General features: G+C 35.7%; 1 protein-coding gene across 1 annotated transcript in view; it reads left to right on the top strand.

Moving 5' to 3' along the window:
• Positions 1-21349, top strand: part of GABA-B-R3 (gamma-aminobutyric acid type B receptor subunit 3) — a 336872-nt gene that overhangs the window by 152981 nt on the left and 162542 nt on the right. The window contains 2 exon segments of the mRNA XM_067108995.1: positions 16061-16165; positions 17206-17271. Of these exon segments, the coding sequence (XP_066965096.1) occupies positions 16061-16165; positions 17206-17271 (171 nt within the window).

Raw genomic sequence — 21349 nt, 5'->3', positions numbered from 1 at the left:
CTTGGGCCTTTGCCAGTGCTCAAGGCTGCACCTTCCCCTGACTCTTGTGTTAGTTAAACTTAATTAATTTTGGTAATCACTGTAGTGTGTTTGCTATGGGTTGCATGGCACTCCAAGACAGAAAAACTGAGGGACTTTTATTCATTCTTTTCCGGATTGAAAATTTAGATATCACAAATAATTACATTCTTTCAAGTCTCCCATAGGAATGGACTTCTTCAAACAAGTGATACTGAGAAGAGGACTCTGGTATGACTCAGTAATCTATCTTTTCTCTCAAAATCGGGACTAGACAAAATAATTTATCCTCACTTGAGTGGTGCGTCTTTACATGACTACAGTAATTTTTCATTCATTTCAATATGCATCATCTTATATTAATGGCTATGATAATATTAAAGGATATGATAACAACAGGCTCTCCTCTAGCACAAAAGAACTTGATTTTACCTCTTTATAAAAAAACTTTCTCAATAGCAAACTTAAATGTGATTCCTTTGCGCTCTTTCAAGTGAACTTTAATATGCAGCAATTAACTGCAATTCTGCTTCACGTAGCAACACAGACTTATTAATCTGAACTGTAATCCTTATTCCTAATTCATACGTGTGCAGAGATGATGTCAGCACAAGCATACACCCATTTACTTCAAGCACAACCCCTAACGTAAGTGATACCTAAAAATAAATAAACCTGATTCTAAAGCGCAACTCTTTTCAATGGGGCACTCTGACTCAAGGCTTTTGTAGAAATTTTAATGGTACTTCTCACTACATTCTTGCACAACAGGCAGTAACATTTACTCAAAACAAACTCTTCAGTAAAGATTCCCAGAACAGCATAGTTACAGTACCTAGCATGTGATAATGCACAAACACGTTTCTCATCAACAAGTGGTTACTCTCTGTGATACACTGGTATAAAAATAAAGGCTCTCGGGAATTTTACTAAATCGATTATGTCAGAAATTTAAAACAACTTATGTAATTATGGTAAGGAAAAGACCCCTTGCTGCAGTACGTCTTCCATAATTTCGTACTTGACTATTTTCAGCGTGTTAATTTTTTTTTATTCATGCTGGACCACTGTACTCTCTTGACATTCCTTTTCACTCACCTTGTCTTCAGTAGAAAGTGGTGACCAGCAGGTCTTATGTCTTCGATGGTGTGTGAGGTCTGACTGACTGACTATTAAAACTGGCGTCACAACATCTAGGCGAGGTCTGGATGATCATGAGTTTTCAGTCCAGTTGTCTGAAGACTCTTCTTGTAGTGCTCCTTGGCCAACACCTGATTTTCCTTGTCTGTGTTTCCTTCCTCTAGGCCCATTGAAGGATATACGAAGGATTGCCTAAGTAGAACAGGACGTTCAGTGGTTGAATTTCTGAATTCAGGTGGCAGAATATAATAGTTTTAGGTGCTTGATTGATTAGATCGTCAGGAACTTTCCTGAGGGTGAGATATGGTTTGCCATGCCAATATGATCTCGGGCCAATAGAGCGGAGTTATCAGAAACGTCACCATTTGATCGTTGAAGATTTCACTGGGGACAACTGTTTTTAACTCAACGTACACTACTTTCTAATGGAAGTGTAGCATCATTGCTGTGGGAAGATCATCCATCGTGTCTCTCGAAATTTATTTACAAACAAGACAGTGAGCAGTGATGATTTTATTTGAAGAGACTATATCTAAAAACATGGAGAAATTACGGCGCAAGTTAGCCATGGATAAATCTATGAACTTTTAATTTTAGAATCTGATCAACTAAAGTCTCCTTGTCTCCTCTGTGTTTCGTAACAGATGGTCCTGATTCAGCCACGGCTATAATGTTACTCCATCAAACATAAATTGTAATAAATTGTACAAAAAAACGGGAAATTGTTTATATATATATATATATATATATATATATATATATATATATATATATATATATATATATATATATAAATATATATATATATTTATTATATATATACTACTAGATATACAAGAATTATATATATATATAATGTATTTATTTATTTATTGTTTATACATATATATAATAGATTTATTTATTTAGTTGTGTATACATATACACATTTATATTATATATATATATATATATATATATATATATATATATATATATATATATATATATATATATATATATATATATATATATATATATAGAGTGTGTGTGAAAAAGAGGCCCAAGTATTTGCGGCTAAGATTTTTAACTAATGCATGCATTTAGAGTTCTATTTAAAACATAACCAATCTTAAGAAAAATAATCATAAAATTTAAATTCTGTTTTCTTTTGTCATACGAATCAACAGAAGTCTTCCCAGCGAAATTGTTGTGCTCTTGAGAGTTTCGACAGAAATAAGCCTCTCGCGACACAAGAGAGAGAGAGAGAGAGAGAGAGAGAGAGAGAGAGAGAGAGAGAGAGAGAGAGAGAGAGAGAGAGGCTCTTATGTACACACAGAGGGAAACAGAGCGTTCATTTGTTTACTGATCACAAGAGGAACAGAATGTTTGCGTCATCTCTCCGCAGGAGTATCGTTTTCAGGAAGCCTTTGCCTCGTCGTCCACAAATCTGTGGAATGTCCAAATGCAGGCGAGGGGTTCGGAAGCTTCGAGATTGATGTAGACTTGACAAACGAAAAAATTTTTTGTTTAAGTCTATTGCAATGATAACTGAATGTCTCTAATATTCATTGTTATTATTATTATTATTATTATTATTATTATTATTATTATTATTATTATTATTATTATTATTTAAAAAATGAACCCTATTCATATGGAACAGGCCTACAGGGGCCATTGACTTGCAATTCAAGCTTCCAAAGAATATGGTGTTCATTAGGAAGAAGTAATAGGTAAAAGGAAATACAGAAAGAAGGGATCTCACTTGTTAAAAAATTAATAAATTAAGAAATATAGAAATAGATAAAAATGTAAGTAAATGATTGAATTGTAAAGGAGAATTGTATCGGGGCAGTACAGTAATGCATTGCATCTTCGGTTGAACTTTGGACAACATCCTCTGGGAGACAGTTCCACAGTCCAGCAGTGTGAGGAATAAAGGACCTCTGGAACTGAGAAGTTCGACAGCGAGGCTAAACATTTATTTACTGCATATTGGTGCTTCTGCTGTTCAGCGAATCTGGTCGCTCTCGGCAGGTAAAGAAGATCCCGGATCAGTTGTGATTGTGAAAGATCTATGTTGAAATACAACATACGAAAATAAGAAAAATCAAAGAAAGGGTTGGTAATTGGAGGATGTTATTGCTGGTGTTATTACTAGTGATGTTATTTCCACCATTGCTGGGCACGCGATTTTTCCCTGCCTATGTACCAATGGTTGCTGGTCAAGTGAAATGCCTTGGGGCTAGCAACCTCATCCCGAAAAGTTTCTTTATAAGTTGGAAAACTGTATTTATCTGGTGCTTCCTCCTCCAAAGGGGAAGGGGAAAGATCTTACGTATATATATATATATATATATATATATATATATATATATATATATATATATATATATATATATATATATATATATATACATTTATTTATATATGTATATATACATACAGTATATATAATATATATATATATATATATACATATATATATTTTATTTATATATATGTATGTATACTGTATATATATATATATATATATATATATATATATATATATATATATATATATATATATATATATATATATATATATATATATATATATACACACACACACACACACACACACACACATGCATACTCGTCGTACGCTCTTTCCCCTTGGATTCAGAGCCTTGCTCAACATGAGGCACAGGTCTTTGCATTTCATTCCGGACTCTAAGAAAAGGAAGAGAGAAAAGAAGGGAACAATGTATGCAGAACCGACGCACTGGGACGCGTGTTCCCTGGAGACAATTGCTCGCAATCAGCAGAATTTATTATGAAATTGCAGTTCTTCTGATGCATTCCGAGGACAGCGGAAGACGAACGACATGCTATGCAGTTGACCCAGAGACAATCTGCTTTCGGAGATAAGACAGATTCTTTGTTTTACCTCGACGATAAAACGGACATAAACTTGCATTCACTACTGTAGGCATATTTCATGAATATTGAACTACTAGCATGATAAAAGCACCGTGGGATGTGTTTTACCTCGTCCATAAAAACGACATGACTTGTTCACTCTCTGAACACATTTCATTCCATTTATAAGCGATTTCTTTCTATGAATGAAACTGGCTTGTGCTGGTTGTGATGGTATTTGTTCGAAGTTATAGAAAAATCTCAAGGTATAACAAAATATTGGAGCGAATAAACACGTGGCATTGGAATCTCCGCGCCGTACAAGCAGTAAAACAATAAAATTTAAATTTGTTTATTCGGGAAACATCGTTCGACGTTTTCCCTTGGGGCGCAGCTAACCTGATTAGAACACAAGTAAAGATGAATAGAGAGAGAGAGAGAGAGAGAGAGAGAGAGAAATGAACATGCTTTGATAAAAATCTGAACTGGATAGCACACAGCAATAATTTTTTTTAAGAAACGAGAATCTTCCCATCTTGGACAGGGGACGACACAGTTTGCAACTTGAGAGGGCGTTGAGATGTGCCATTCAAATGCCAATTCCAAGATTCGTATGCGTCCACAGGCGTGTGTCTCATGCAGCGGGACACCAGAATAGCTTTGCCATATGCAAGAGCCGCTGCAGAATTGCCATACTTCCTTATCTCTTTCTTTATCTTACGTTCCGCTGAAATGAATGGCTAGATAACATCGTACGTCTGGTAGTGATTCAATGCAAGGCGGGAGATGTCGTGCGTCTGGAAACGATTCCTTGACAGGCAAGGACAGACGGTAGCGTAGAATGAAGCTTTCTGTTGGTAGCGTAGCATGAATCTGACTGCTGGTAGCTTGGCATCAGTCTTATGACCCATTCGTATAACTGTTGGAGTGGGATATTAAATTTAGATATTAATTTAGATACCACGTTTCCTGCTGGAAATGAGCTGCATCTTGTAGTGTTTGTGACTCTTGGCTCGGCATAGAAGTTATTTTTTAATGACTTTTTTTTTTATCAAGACCATAGCTTATTTATTACGATAAAAGATACATTAATATATTACAGTACGCCGTTCAAATTTTATAGTAAATAATCAATATGGTTAAAAAACATTTCACCCGTAACATCTCAACACTTTTCTTTTTCAGTAGGTTATGAGAAATATGGTGGCATGTTATACCTTTCTGCATCGTAACCTCACCAGTAGTAGCCCGATTTGGATCCTGAGTGAAAGAAACGACTAAAGGCCGTTTTATTTTAAATTATGTTTCCGCTAGTTGCACCTTCTTCGTAATACACCAGACACACAAACAAACAAACACACACACATATATATATACATATATTTATATATATATATATATATATATATATATATATATATATATATATATATATATACTGTATATATATATATATATACACATATATTTATAGTCCTACTAACACGTGATTTATACATCCAACTTCACGACAAGGAAAATGAAACACTGGGTGTAAATCTTGACGGTGTTAGATTTAATATCTAAGCCATTTTCATAGGAATTTACAGTATATATGCTAGGGCGACAGCGCGAACCCACACAGGCAGGAAGGGATGGAGCCGTACGCGCATTAGTGCCTGAGGTCAAGTACTCTATTTACAAATCTGTTTATCTTTGTGGCATATTTGGTTTCCAGCAGTCGGTGTGTTCGTGTTACGACCCTTCTAGCATAAATATTGTAAGTTTCTACCACAATGTATCAGTCCTCTGAAAATGACACACACACACACACATATATATGTGTGTGTGTGTGTTTGTTTAAATGATTTTGAGCTCACGCATGCTCTCTTGTCCATTTTCAGTTGTCTTGTTCATTGTGGATTCCGTAGCAATATTTCGTGGGCTGGGGAGGGTGTTTACCTTTTTATTACAAGATGGAATCAGTGAATGTGTCAGTTCAGTTCCATTTACAGAAAGACCAATGCCGTTGAAAAAGTCTTAATGTTATGCCGCGTTCTGAATCCTGCTTCTTCCTGGATGAATGAGTCTTATTTGCAGTAGGACCCTCAGAGCTACAAATTGACTTCATTCTTTCTCATAGTAAAGGCAGCTTCAAACTTTCTCGTGGAAGGAGGTCCTTCTTGATGGTCGTAATTAATTCCACAGGGGCTTAGTGAGGTCACAAACTCATTTAACAATGGTGGTCGTACACAGCAAAACTAGAAATGGGGAGGGTGTCGGCCGGTGAGACCTGTGAGTGTAGTAGGAAGGCATCTCTTATTCCGGAGCTCCCTTTGCTAACAAGGCAAACATGAGTTGTGAGTGAGTGAGTGTCCTTTGTATGTGGGCCTCAGTAAGGTTTTTGAGGCGAAGGTACAGTTGGTTCGTTGGTTAGTTTAGATTAAGCCGGCCTTACGCTAGCACGGAAAACAAGCACACACACACACACACACACACACACACACACACACACACACACACACAGAGAGAGAGAGAGAGAGAGAGAGAGAGAGAGAGAGAGAGAGAAAAAAACTTTAGTTAAGATACATTGGTAAAGGTTGTGTGTGTGTTTGTGGGGGAGAAAAAGTGAAAGAAAGAAAAAGAAGAGAATCGATTGATAAATGAATCTCAGCAAAAGGTAAGAGAAAGAGCGATGAAACCTTTTGATTAACGGATACAGGTCTTCAGTGCACGAGTGTATTTGTGGGTATATTCGTGGAAAGAAGTTAGTTTAATCCATAGTAAAAATTATCATACAGAGATCAACGTTGAGTGAGTGCCGGAGATAAATAGAACGTATTGCTGCATTAAAATCAAGAGAAAGAAGGTGAGAGGGAAAGAGAAGTCATTAAACACGTTGCTAAGTTAAGACCATGACAGAGAGTGAAAAATTAAACCACTTAACATTCTTGTAAAAATAAAAAGCCGTAAAGGACAGCGGCGAAGGAGAGATTTGTGCTACATAACTAGATGAAGTCAAGGCGGCAAAACGCAGCCGTTCAGTTATGCTAACAGAAAAACAAACAGCGGGGAGACAGTGCGGAAGCTAATCACAGATCAAGATGGGCAGAAAAGAGAAAATGTCTCATTTTACGGAAGAGCGGCTCCAATGAGCAGCGATCACTTTTCCGTCGCTCTTCCACCGCGGTGACTAATGGCCATGTCGCAGATCATGATTGCTGTGTAATTATATTTTGTCTCTTCTAAAGAGCACCCTCACGGCAATAACATGTCTTTTATGAAGGGTCATCATTCTGTGATTTAAGGTCATTGATTGGGCGAATGGCTGGTGCTTGGCGTTTTCGTTAACGAGCTCTTTCCTGGAGAGCCAAAAATAAAAGAAATAAATGAACCGTTCGAAAATATATATATGAATAAACAATGAAGGATATTCGGAATCTGATTATCACAGATTTGGAAGATATTTACGTTAAATGTATTTCAACTCCCTGTGAGGGAATGTAAGGGAAAAGAGTTAAAGTTACAGAAAGGGTGCAGTAGCGCCATTAACCGGTAACAGACGGCAGTGCGTGCTATTCACTGTACACATTGTATCGGTTTATGCCAATTCCTATAGATGTGGTTTCGCTTTCTAGAACAACTCGCTTCTGTGTCACAGTTTTGTTAATATATTCTGAGTAGTTTGGTACCACACGCTTAACTGTTGAAAGGTTTAAGGTCATCAATTTGTTTAGTACCAATAAGGTGGCACGAAGGATTTAGCTTTGAGTCACTCTTGCTAGCAAGACTGAACAGTGCTCAGCGCTCATCCAATATTCCCAACAAGATTGAAAGGGGTTTATAACGCGTACGCATTACTCCTAACAAGATGAAATGCTTCGATTACTTAGCATGACTCCAGCGAAACTTCTGTGTCACTTGGCTCTTCTGAAGAGTCTCATTCCAGTTACTCCTTCCCCCCAGGCTGGCTGACAGAAGTTTTCAGTTATGATTTGCTATGAAGCCTGCTCCTATTTTATTTTCTGCTGGGGGGACGGGCTGTGGCGTTGGGGTGTTGGGATTGTTGACGTTGCTGTGGTAATTGCAACCACAACGTCGAGGCTCTTAAGGTGGTATTGTTGGTTTCATGATCTTAGATTAAGTCGGCCTAATAGCATCATGTGCCTTTGCACTAAGGTATGGTAAGATGCGAATAGAAGTAAAGGCCTGATGTGGACCTCTGAACTCCTCCAAACCAACAAAGGCTGAGGCTGTTCATTTGAAGCCACAACTACTCCATACCCATCTAAGTGTGTTTAACTGCACCACTAAGAAAGAATTTGATTATGATTGTGGAAAAAATCTTGACATTAATTTATGCAGAATTTCTAAATAACAGGTGGAGCATAATATATATATATATATATATATATATATATATATATATATATATATATATATATATATATATATATATATATATATATATATATATATATATATATATATATATAGAGAGAGATAGAGAGAGAGAGAGAGAGAGAGAGAGAGAGAGGAGAGAGAGAGAGCCTGACGGGGAAAGACAGGGAACTGTTGCATCAGCAATTAGCATCAACAAAAAATGCCGATTCGAATCATAATGTATTTTCATCAATAGTCCAAATCAAAGGCCCATTTTTTGTCTCTGTAATTGCCATGCGATTTATTGCTAATTAAACTTCGGAAAGATAAAAAAAAAAAACCTCGTAGGGGTTTCATTTATTGTACAATTACAGGTATTGTATGGGTTGGCATGCGGCCACTATGGACACTTCAGTGAATGCCCGTGGTAAAGATTCCTTGGTTATCAATCTGATGCTGGTTATAAAGTAGGTGCCAAATGAAACTGATTTTCTCTAATGGCACCGCAATAGGGATAATGAATCGGTTGCAATTGTAATGACTTTATTACACGGTCACCAATAAATGTTAGACTTTCTCACCCCCTATTACTGGAAGGTGTTTGTAGCGTCCCTTAGGCCCATCCCTAGCTGAATCCAACTCTTTAGTTTTTAGTTTTCTGTAAAAGAAAACTATTGAGATGGCCATCTGTCTGTCCGTCCGCACTTTTTCTCTCCGCCCTCATATCTTGAAAACTACTGAGGCTAAAGGGCTGCAAATTGACACGTTGATCATCCACCCTCCAATCATCAAACATAACAAATTGCAGTCCTCTAGCCTCAGTAGTTTTTATTTTATTTAAGATTAAAGTTAGCTATGATTGTACTTCTGGCACCGCTATAAGTACCAACGACACAGGCCACCACCGGACCGTGGCTGAGTTTCATGGGGCGTGGCTGAAAGTTTCATACAGCATTATACGCTGTAAAGAAAACTCGAATGCGCCAAAGAAACTTCGACTCATTTTTTACTTGTTTTAATTTACCTCCATTCCCTCTTCCTCTCTCTGGTATTACTGTCCAGTACCTCTAACTTTTTCTTCGTAGTGCAGATGTCAACTCTAAGATCCTTGTACTTCATCTCCTTTATTTTCTGGATCTCTTTATCATGCTGTCCAACCACTCCAACTCCCTTTTTTTCTGTCGTAAGCGCTGACAGTCTAAATTTCATAAATCATAAATCAGCCAAAATTTCATAAATAGTAAATCAGCCTAAACTTCATAAAACGTAAATAGGACTAAAATTCCTGAATCGTAAATCTGCCTAATTTTCATTAATTGTAAATCAGCCTAAATTTCATAAATCATAAATCAGTCCAGTAGACTTCATACAATTTAGTCAGCAATGTGACATTGACTGACTTATTAGCTTGTCCAGGTGGCGTCTCAACGCCAGAGCTTTTTTATTTTAATCTTACAGGGTCGGAGCGCTTGTTTTTTTATTCAATTGCTATTTTAGCTTCATTTCTCTCTCTCTCTCTCTCTCTCTCTCTCTCTCTCTCTCTCTCTCTCTCTCTCTCTTCTTCTTATGACCAGTTTGTTTGCAAAATTATTGGCATTTTTGGCCTGCTCGGTCTGTGTACAAATAATGATAATCAGAATGACACATTTTTGAAGACAAGCAGTTGCATTAGAGTGCGGCATATGCTTGCCAGTGAGTCATGAGTTTTGAACCCATTAATCATCACTGACCCCGAACCACTTCTACCGAAGCAGGTTATGTACATACTAACTTTAAAATATGAAACTCAATATAACAAGTAAAAAATGCGCCGAGGAAACAAGTCTTTTGCACATCGTATAATGCTGTATGAAACTCTCAGCCGCGGCCATGAAACTTTCAGCCACGGCCCGGTGGTGGCCATTGTTGTTGGCACCTATAGCGGTCCCAGACGCACGACCATGGCTAACTTTAACCTCAAATAAAGTAAAAACTACTTAGGCTAGAGGCTGCAATTTGGAATGTTTGGTGATTGGAGGGTGGGTGATCAACATACCAATTTGCAGCCCTCTAGCCTCAGTAGTTTTTAAGATCTGAGGGCGGCAAGAAAAAGTGCGGACAGGCAGACAAACAGCCATCTCAGTAGTTTTCTTTTACAGAAAACTAAACCGTAGTAGTTGAAGCTTTAAATTACCTATCCGGTCGCTAGTTTGATGTAGATCTCCCTAAAGAATTTCTACGTTGGCTCACTTGTTCACTCTCCGATTCTCTCTCTAAGGAATAATTTTGTTAATCAGCCTAATCATTAATTTAATTTCTCTCTTAAGTAAATTCTTCAGTAATAAATTATTCATTAATTTAGTCTCAAAGTGACTTCTTCACTAACCTCCCTGCTCATTGATTCAATTTCTCTCCAAGGAAATTTCTGCCTTGACGAATATGCTTCGTCACTAACCAGTCTGTTCAGTGATGCAGTTAAAAAAAATTATCTTTTATAACCAAACTCTTAGGCAGATTAATCTTTGTTGAGAATTCTCTAACAAACTTTACGTGACTTAGTATCCCTCTAAAGCAATTACTTCATTAACGAGCTGGTTCAGCCGTATGGTCTCTCTGACAGAAAGCTCTTTGATTTGCCAATCTGCTCATGTAAAAGCATTTAATAAAAAAAGAAAAATTCACCATCTCGTCCTTTTCCCAGGGAAGTCGGATCGTTATGGGAAATGAAAATCGGTGAAGCAGACTGCTGAAGGGCCGGTTCTTCTCGTTTTTTTACCTCTCTCAAAGAGGAGCTGGTTCTTCCTCACTTCCTTTGCTTCCCAAAGAGAGGCAGCTGTGATGGAGCCGATTTCCATTGAATTGCTCGGCCGTGTTGGTGATGGCGCCGGCCTCCCGTTTTCCTCTTCGTTCGACTCATTCTCTAGTGGATCCAGGGCGGGGGTGGGGGAGTTGGGAGAACTGGGCACGTGCCCCAATGAAGAATAATGACAAAATAATAATATTGAAGGTTTAGATAATAAAATAAATCTACTATAGAGAAATATAAAAATGGGAAAAAAATATACTATATAAATATATATATATATATATATATATATATATATATATATATATATATATATATATATATATATATACATATATATATATATATATATGTGTGTGTATGTATGTATAATATGAAGTTTGGTGCCCCCTTCCATGAAAATTTTCTGGATCTGCTAGTGGACTCATTTCTAGTCATGATTACCAAAGCCATGCCTTCATTAATACAATAGGTCTAGCTACATTATACGTTGTTTGAAGAAGTACACCTTACTAATAGGCTACTTCCGTATGTTAGGAAAGCCATACGATGACAGAATTGTGATGTCTTTCACAAGAAAAATTCTCTTTATTTGAGATCAAATCAGTCAAGTATATAAAATCGAGTCTTCTGAATTTCTAAAAGCCCAATTCTGGTTGTGTAATTTACTCTGATTCCCCGAAAAGTTACTTTTTCCAGTCACCCCTTTATCCCAATTTTAAATACATAAGGTGGTATTTCTTCACGTAGTGGCACCAAGAACACGCGATGTTTCCTATTTTGTCTGGATCACTGGAGTTCCTGCTACATCCAACTGTAAATATTGTGATAAACAAAATATAACTAGAATTATATAATTTATCTGACGGGGTGGTCATAGACGTAAGAGGCCATTCGGAATAAGATCACCTTTCTAGAGCATCAAATAAATTAATGGGACTTAGCATCCACGCGTTGACGATGCTTTTGCCACATAGGTGAGATGAAAGCAAAAAAGGATGTCTCTCCCTCCCCAAAGTTTCAGTAATTTTCTTGATACGATCCAGGTATGAGATTTTTATTTTATTTATATTCTTTACTTAAGTTAGCCTCATATATATATATATATATATATATATATATATATATATATATATATATATATATATATATATATATATATATAAAAAGAAGTAGGAGTCCAAAAGACGACAGTCAACAAAACAGTTGCATATTTATTGATAGAAACGTTTCGTGTCACTTAAACACATCATCGGTCCGTAAAATTGAAAAATACATATTAATTCTCTAATTCAAAATAAAAGCTAAATTAAAAACAGCAGTTACATTCTTTAAAATTACAAAATATATAAAAAAGTAAAAAGAAAGCAGATTTTTTTCATTTTTTCTCTCTTAGTCTACCTGATCAAAAGAAGGAGAAAGACGAAGTGAGACCACAAGCTCGCACATGCCCAGAGTACACTTAGGCCAAGTGCAGAGGAGAAGAAGACACGTTGGAGTTTAGAAGAGGTTCATGACGTTTAATAAACAAAGGCTCAAGGGTCGTTAAGTAAGCCGATTGTTTGGTAGTTCCCAGGATAGAAAAATGTGTTTTTATCAATATTAACCTTGCGTTTAACGACATGATGTCTAATACTAGAAAATTCGGGGTTAGTAATTCGTGAGCCAGTTCTGTAGCTCAAACCTAAGTGGCTGTAATAACGGACCTGCAACATTCTCTTTGATGAGCCAACATAACTACCAAGACATCTTGGGCATTCAAATTTGTAAATAATATTGGACTTCATAAAGGTCTGTAGCTTGTCCTTATAATTAAAAAAGCCGCCAATCTTTAGTGGATTCATAGGTATTAAGTTCAGTTTTAGAAATCCAAACTCTTTTTCAATGATTTGTTTGACTTTGGATCTAAGAAAGTCAGAGTGCGTATATGGTATCGAGGCGTACATAGTCAATTTCGGAACTTTGCATTTCACAATAGAATCAGAAAAGTTACGTGCTAAAATCTTATTAACTATGTTATAAAAAAGTCTCTTTGGGTAGGAATTTTTGGTGAAATATTACAGTAAAAATTCAATTTCGGAGTGGAAATTTACCCAGCTAGAGGTATAACGGAGGGCTCTAAAAACTAGAGTCGTTATGGCATTAATTTTAAAAGAAAAGTAACACGAACTATAAAAGTTACCTCCAAGGCCTGCATAAGTACTTTTTCTAAAAACTGATGGACTCCTGCTTGTTGTCAACAACATACTTCCGCCTGAATGTTTATATGGCCTCAAATAATTATATATTTATTATATATATATATATATATATATATATATATATATATATATATATATATATATATGAGGCCAGAATAAGTGTAAAATATAAATAAAATAAAAATCATATGGATCTTATCAAGATATATATATATATATATATATATATATATATATATATATATATATAAATAAAATAAAATATTTGATATATTTTGTTCGTCTAAAAAATCTAAGTTCGTTTTGTATTTCGTTTCACTGTAACTTAAATAATTGCACTGATAATTTCATTAATGTTCGTTTGTTTCGTCTCGGGATCCACTTTAGCTGCCACCAATTGTAATGTTTTATTATTTTCTCTTTTTATCTCTCTCTCTCTCTCTCTCTTTTTCTATTTAATTTCCCTATCTATTCTACACCACAACACTTATCAAGAAAATTATTGAAGCTTTGGGGAGAGAGAGATGCCTTTTTGCCTATATCTTACTAATTATAATATATATATATATATATATATATATATATATATATATATATATATATATATATATATATATATATATATATTATGTATGTATGTATGTATGTATAAACTTCTGAAACAATCTCAGTTTTCATACATAGATTTATTAGGTATACGAAGATAACAGCACATAAGAGGCATGAGATGTGACAAGCTCAAATATTTACAGTAATAGAGTGCACGTAACAAAAAATAAGCAGATAAACATGTTCATCCAAAGCGAGCAGTCAACTAGACAGCATGTAGAATACCAGTAAAATCTGAAGTAGGTAGGATGCCATTTAATGAACAGATGAATAGGCAGTATTTTAATATTGCGTTATCGATTGTTTATTATTTCTTTCTCTCTCTCTCTCTCTCTCTCTCTCTCTCTCTCTCTCTCTCTCTCTCTCTCTCTCTCTCTATATATATATATATATATATATATATATATATATATATATATATATATATATACACCTATTTATATATACATGTGTATATATATATATATATATATATATATATATATATATATATATATATATATATATATATATATATATATATATATATATATATATATATATATATATATATATATATATATATATATATATATAATATATATATATATATATATATATATATATATATATATATATATATATATATATATATATATATATATATATATATATATATATATATATATATATATATATATATATATATATATATATATATATATATAGCTATAACTATATATAGCATGTGAGCTCGCGCACGTGTGTCGTATGTGTGTGCATGTACGTTTCAACTAGAGAACCACTGATAACGGCAGTAAGAGTGAGCTTTGAGCTTGAACGCCAAGGTCAAACTTTTATCACGTTCCATTTCCTCTCTCCAGAACGAAGTCGAAAGTTGCCGAAGGCAAACTCACCTCAACAAACAGCAAGGGAAGAAAGCAAATGAACAAACAAAAAGAGACGAACCTTAGGTCTATAAAGGGAAAGGAAGTAACGAAAAAAGGCCGGTCGTTGTTGCGAGATAGTATTGCCAAAAAAAGGAGAAAAAAATTCTTCAAAACTTTCACCCATTGGTTTGTCTTGGGTCTTCGTCGAAGTTTTCCATATCGCCTGATTGATATGAGAACCAATAGACTTTCGAATTTTGTTCTCTCTCTCTCTCTCTCTCTCTCTCTCTCTCTCTCTCTCTCTCTCTCAATTAAGTTGCTTGTTTTGTAACAAAAATTTATTTGCCCTATTTAATAGATAGCAGAGGCTTGATAGTCGTAGCGAAGGTAGTAAGCAACAATTCTGAAAACTCGGCATTCACGTCAAACAAGTTCTTTTGAAGACTGTTGTTTTATACCTTTTCCACCATGAAGCTTCTGTGCGAATGATAACGATAGTCTACGGATATTAAACTCCACGTTTAGCTTTGTTGTCGTCCAACCCGGGAAAGTCTTTCTCAACACTGGCCATTTTATAAATATGCAGAATGAAGTACTTTAGTCTAAGCTTTTGGGACGGTGGGTAGCGTCCCTACAGCCACTACTTGCCATCCCGATCATCTCTTAAATGACTGTTATTTTTGACGGTATGGTTATACTAATAATAATAATAATAATAATAATAATAATAATAATGAATTGATGGAAATCTCACCCAGTGGCATTCCATTCACGGGTATTCTTGGACCAATGCAAGATTTTGGTGGATTATATTGCACCGATGTAAGACTGATTGATTGTGAATTCTCCAGCTCTGCAGTTACCTTTGTCACTGAGAAATATGAGTGTTAACTAAGTAACTCTACGCCTGATGTGGAATTATATTGATCATGTGGTTATGAAGATATGGGAAGTGAAGCTGGAACATGAATGACACTTAAAAAAAAAAAGATTAATCCAGTCTTACAGAAGCTGTAAGGTAGATCCATAAGCATAACATCATATATTTTTACTATGTCAAACAAGTCAACAGTGACTCATCTTTTCCAAGGTTAGATGTCGGTAAATATAATTGTCAAGAGTATGGGATTATGGTAATTCTTTATGTATGGTTTGTTGCTGATGTGGATATTTTTACATTTTATTTTTAGGCGCTGAACGAACTCATGCCAGCTTTAGAGGCAGCCAATATTTCTCTGCAAGCAACTGTCACACTGTCTCACGAAGATTACACTGAACACCTGCATACGTTAAAGGTAAGGGTCACCCTGTAGTCTATGCGTATATATGCATACATACATACACATATATATATATGTGTGTGTTTGTTTTATAGATGTATATATATATTATAGATATAATACGTGTATATGTATATAAATATATAAATTATATATTGACACATATATATTTGAGACAAAATATTAGAATGGAATAAGACATACGTTACCGAGTGGTTTCCTGTTCTTTTAACAGATTTTTGAACACAAAAAAAAAAAAAATACAACAACGCTCAGGATTTTTGTCTCTTATTTCATTCATGTGTCATCAGCTTTAATTATTATTGTCATATGTTATTATATGACACAGAAGCATATATATATATATATATATATATATATATATATATATATATATATATATATATATATATATATACATATACATTTACATAATAATGTTTGTAATAATGTTTAACATTTTATTATCAAGATCCTCGGAAGAGGATATAAAATTTTATGATGCATTATGTGCTTCCTGTAATGTTAATAACGCTGGTAACTTTGAGTGGTGTATGAAGAGTAGAGATAGATACTCACTCATTTCAATATCATGACAAACCACAGAAGGAAAATTTTCTGTAGATCGTAATAAGTCGTGGAATGAAAAAGTAATTATCTCAAGTTATCGTGCATAGGAACAGTGGTGGGTCGGTATTTACAAGTCATGGTAAATAGGAATAGGAATAACAAATCACAGGATGGAAATGATCATTATATGTCACAATGTACAAGAATAGTCGCTAAAAGCCACGCACTTTAATAGTAGTCTTAACAAGTCATATTCGTCAAGATTAAGTCTTAATAAGGCAAAGTATCCAGAAATAAGTAGAATGGTATAAATTACGAGAACAGTTGCGTTATTCTCAGTGTACAAAAATAAACGTAAGAAGTCACGTTGTATAAGAACTGCCATCAGTCATGGTGTACAGGAATAGACGTAACAAGTCACATTGTATTTGAATATTCATAACAAATTAGGGTATAATTACCTCTTTTTTCTTCTCCTTCTGCAGGAGAAGGACTGCCGGATCATCATTGCCAGCTTCTCGGCGGACTTGGCCAGGAAGGTGTTCTGCCAGGTAAGTGGTGGATCTCTTTCGCGGCATATTGTACCTGTCAGATATTCGTCCCAAGTGCACTCACTGAGGATTTAGCTCAAAAATGCTTAGACTTTAAGGACTTGGTTTTTCAAGAGAGATAGTTTTTAGTATCCTTGAGGGGAGAGAGAGAGAGAGAGAGAGAGAGAGAGAGAGAGAGAGAGAGAGAGAGAGAGAGAGAGAGAGCGCATATATTTGCAATGCCAGAATACCTAAGTTCAAGGCAACGAATGGAAACCTAGAGTTGAAGATTGCAGTCGCAAGATGCCAGTCCCTTCTATGACGCCACAGGATTACAGATTTTGGAAAATGTCTCTGTCTTTGTCGGGAGAAGGAGCTGGGAAAAAATATAGCCTTGGTGATTTTCGTTTTATATATTTTCATCATCGCATTTTAATATAACTATTAATTTCCATTTGCCATTAAGATGTTCATTTCAGCTCCATCTCTTGGCATTTTGCTGCCAATAAAGGCACCACTTGTCACCTATTCCAAATCATATCTGAACTTGATCAGAAATGTTTTAGTTTCAAGTCCCAGGCGTGTATTCTTTTACCGAAGTAATCATCTCATAGCATAATGTAGTAGCCAGTTATAGAAATGAAACCATACTGAAGAATTATTTTGAGTAATGGAGTATCGCTGAAAGCATTTCTCGTACGATTCTGGTTCGAAACCTGGCTGGGGAAGGGAACAATACTTCCCTTTTCATTTAAGAGGATTTTATAGAAAACTGTACCAAAGATATCATGAGAAATGTGGAAATTAATGTTGATTACCTAATAGCTGTGCATTATTTCCATTAATTCAGCCCTTATGCTTTTTTTGAGATGACAATTATAATAAAAAATATAAGGTAAATTCAACACATTTTACCTACGCATGTAACATCATAAAAGAGCATCTTGCCAAATGTGCATCATATGAAGGTAGACTGTAAAAACTAAATATTTAACCGGACTAACAATGGATAATGATGTGAGTACTTCCGATGAGCTGTAAAGGCCCAAAGCAATGTGCTCTAAAAACGCCCCATAGAAGGAACTCTTTCATCCCAGTGTTTCAACTCTCCTCTTGGAGTACCCACTAATTAATGGCCATAATGTCGTTACTCACTGATTAGGCGCCCGAAGCCATAATTATCTCGACCGCTCTCTTGGCCTAATGAGGGGATTGCCCACCCGCCGGAGTTACTGAAATGCGACGCGGACAGCGACTGTTATCCCATACATATTATATCAAACTCTTTAAGAATTGAGCTCATTCAGTGTAAATATGTCGGGTGGCTTTGAGGGGTCCAGTGGTCCACACCAGACCTTTTAGCCACTTTTAACTCCTAATTCTACCTGCTGTTGGCTATAGGTCTAGGGCCCGTGCTGACACAGGACCAGCGTAATTTAAATCAACCACGACTGATTATGTTGGTTGGTTTAAATTATTGTTACTTGATTCATCTGTTTGTGAATGGAGATCAAGTGGGGGAGGACATCCAGTACTTTTTTCCAGGCCAGGGCAGAAGACGATCTGAAAAAGGAGAAGCATCAAAAGACAGGGGAAGGGGAGGGGTGGAGCGGGGGAAAAGCCTTAGCCCTGATAAATGCGGTGGACTTGCCTCTATCCTTAAATTCAAAATGGATCATGATTTGAAAACTGAATTACTTTACGGACAGTGTTTTCCATGGACGGAGGTTCGTTGAGGCGAACAATCTGAATGAATCAACACCTGCTAAATAATCCACACAATCTAATACAAACAATATACCCTGAATAAACCCACATAACTGAAACCCTGAAACCAAGTTCAGAGCTTGAATGAACACATGTAGTCTGAAACGAACATCGTTTTAGACTACATGGGCTCATTCAAGTTATGAACTTGCTTTCAGTTATGTCGTTTATTCAGGATATATTATTTCAGATAATGTGGGATTATTTAGCAGACCGTATAGCTTGTTTCAGAAGATGTTGGTTCATCCAGGTTGTTATTGATTTCAGATATCATCAAGTGTGGATTGAGACTGTTATTAGTTGCTTCAGATTTTGTGGGGGTATTTGAAGTATGTGATGTGTGGGTTGATTCAGATTGTGAGATGCCATTCAGATTTTTTCTCTACAAATGATTTGGTTCATATTAAAATGAGTAAATTCGGCTTCGTCAGTCATCTGTAAAACTATGAATTTTAAATGATCTAGGGTTCAGTATTCTGCATATGCACGCAGTCATAAATAATATAGTCATACGAATGATTTATATTCCCCTTCATTGCTTTTCAGTGCATTTCCATTTGCATAAATGAACCATTGCGATTCGTCAAGATTAAAAATGGATGTGTGAAATGAATTGCTGAAACCTTTTGTCATTTTGTTTTATTATAAGCTAAGCTGAGTTCGTGAGTTAGTACAAGTCAAGAGGTATTCTTTCACGAATGCAACGTAACAAGCATAGTTCCCCAAACGCTTTTGCATAATTTAATTTTTTTTTTTACCAAACACAAGCAATCTGCCATTTTTTCTGTAGTGTATATCCATGAAAGTAGGAATAAGAAAACCCAGAAAAACATCTTGGGGTCCAGATGCAAATTCGCTAAATGGTAACTAAAACAAAGTGACTGAAAATGTGTAAACATTTTTTCACCTGCTTTCATGTGACCTTGGTAACTGAGAGACACAAAGACAATGGAGGCAAAAACAATCATCTTAAAAGTAATTTGACCTCTGTGTAGTATGTTTTCCTCTTTTTAATCACATTTACTCTTATTTGCCGATGTTATTTAAGGTAAAGCTGTCTTACAACTGGTGACTGTTGTACCAATTCTAATAACGGTACTCTTACAATTTACGGACATTTACCTGAGAGGAAAATCATCTGAGGTTTCGGCAGATTCGCTAATATTAACACACACACACAGTCACACACACATACACGCATATATGCACACACACACACACACACACACACACACATATATATATATATATATACATATACATATACATATACATATATTAAACAATACATGAAATGAAATTTTAAAGATGAAGTTACGTATATCTTAGTTAAACGAGAACGCTGAGCAGATTAACAGCTCTCCTAGGGCTGGCCCGAAGGATTAGATTTATTTTACATGGCTAAGAACCAACTGGTTACCTAGCAACGGGACCTACAGCTTATTGTAGAATCCGAACCACATTAGGACGAGAAATGAATTTCTATCACCAGAAATAAATTCCTCTACTTCTTCATTGGCCGGTCGGAGAGTCGAACGCTGGGCCAACAGCGTGCTAGCCGAGAGCTCTACCCACCCTTCCAATGAAGAACATGAAATAGAGCAATTAGCAACATACGATTAAAAAAATAACAATACAAAGAGACTTTCACATGTTTGACTGATCTCAAATAAATAAAAGAAAGCGATTATTTTTGACAGAGAATTAATATAAACGTCCATAAACAAAAGGATTTTAATTAATTGAATAGGATTGACTGTCATGCGGCCTTTGCTGGCTAGGCAGAATCCGGAGATCCACACCAGGCCTTCTGCTCCCTTCCACATTTTACCACGCTTGGGGCAAGGGCCCGTGCCAGTATACGATGGGTTGATTGGTATATATGACTCCGACCTTATGCACGATGATGTCCCGTAATTTATTACAAGATTTCAGACTGAACAGGTCGTCTATTGTGAACCTTTGGATGCAGACCAAGCGAAAGTGTGAGACCAGCCATGTAAATATGAGGACACTGTATCAGTGAGGCAAAACAAGGGAAGTAAATATTGTTCGCATACGTTTATGGGATACATTTTAATTAAAATGTTCATTTATGTTTATTTTTCTCACGTAACTGCAAAGGGATGTAAAAATATGGAAGCATAATTTCCATTATTGCAAATGAATAATCATCAGCAGGACTCATAAATGCGTTGAAACCTCCTATATCTGTAAGGAACAACTAATGACCCCAATTGCTCCCACTTGGTGATTAGTCTCCTTAAGGCATAATTATCTGTGCCATACTCTAACCTTAATGAGAGTATTTCCCTCTAAAGTTACCGAAATA

Source organism: Macrobrachium rosenbergii, chromosome 9, assembly GCF_040412425.1.
Source record: "Macrobrachium rosenbergii isolate ZJJX-2024 chromosome 9, ASM4041242v1, whole genome shotgun sequence".
Taxonomy (NCBI): domain Eukaryota; kingdom Metazoa; phylum Arthropoda; class Malacostraca; order Decapoda; family Palaemonidae; genus Macrobrachium; species Macrobrachium rosenbergii.
The sequence above is the reverse complement of the archived record's forward strand: the minus strand, read 5'-3'. Positions and strand labels throughout refer to the sequence as shown.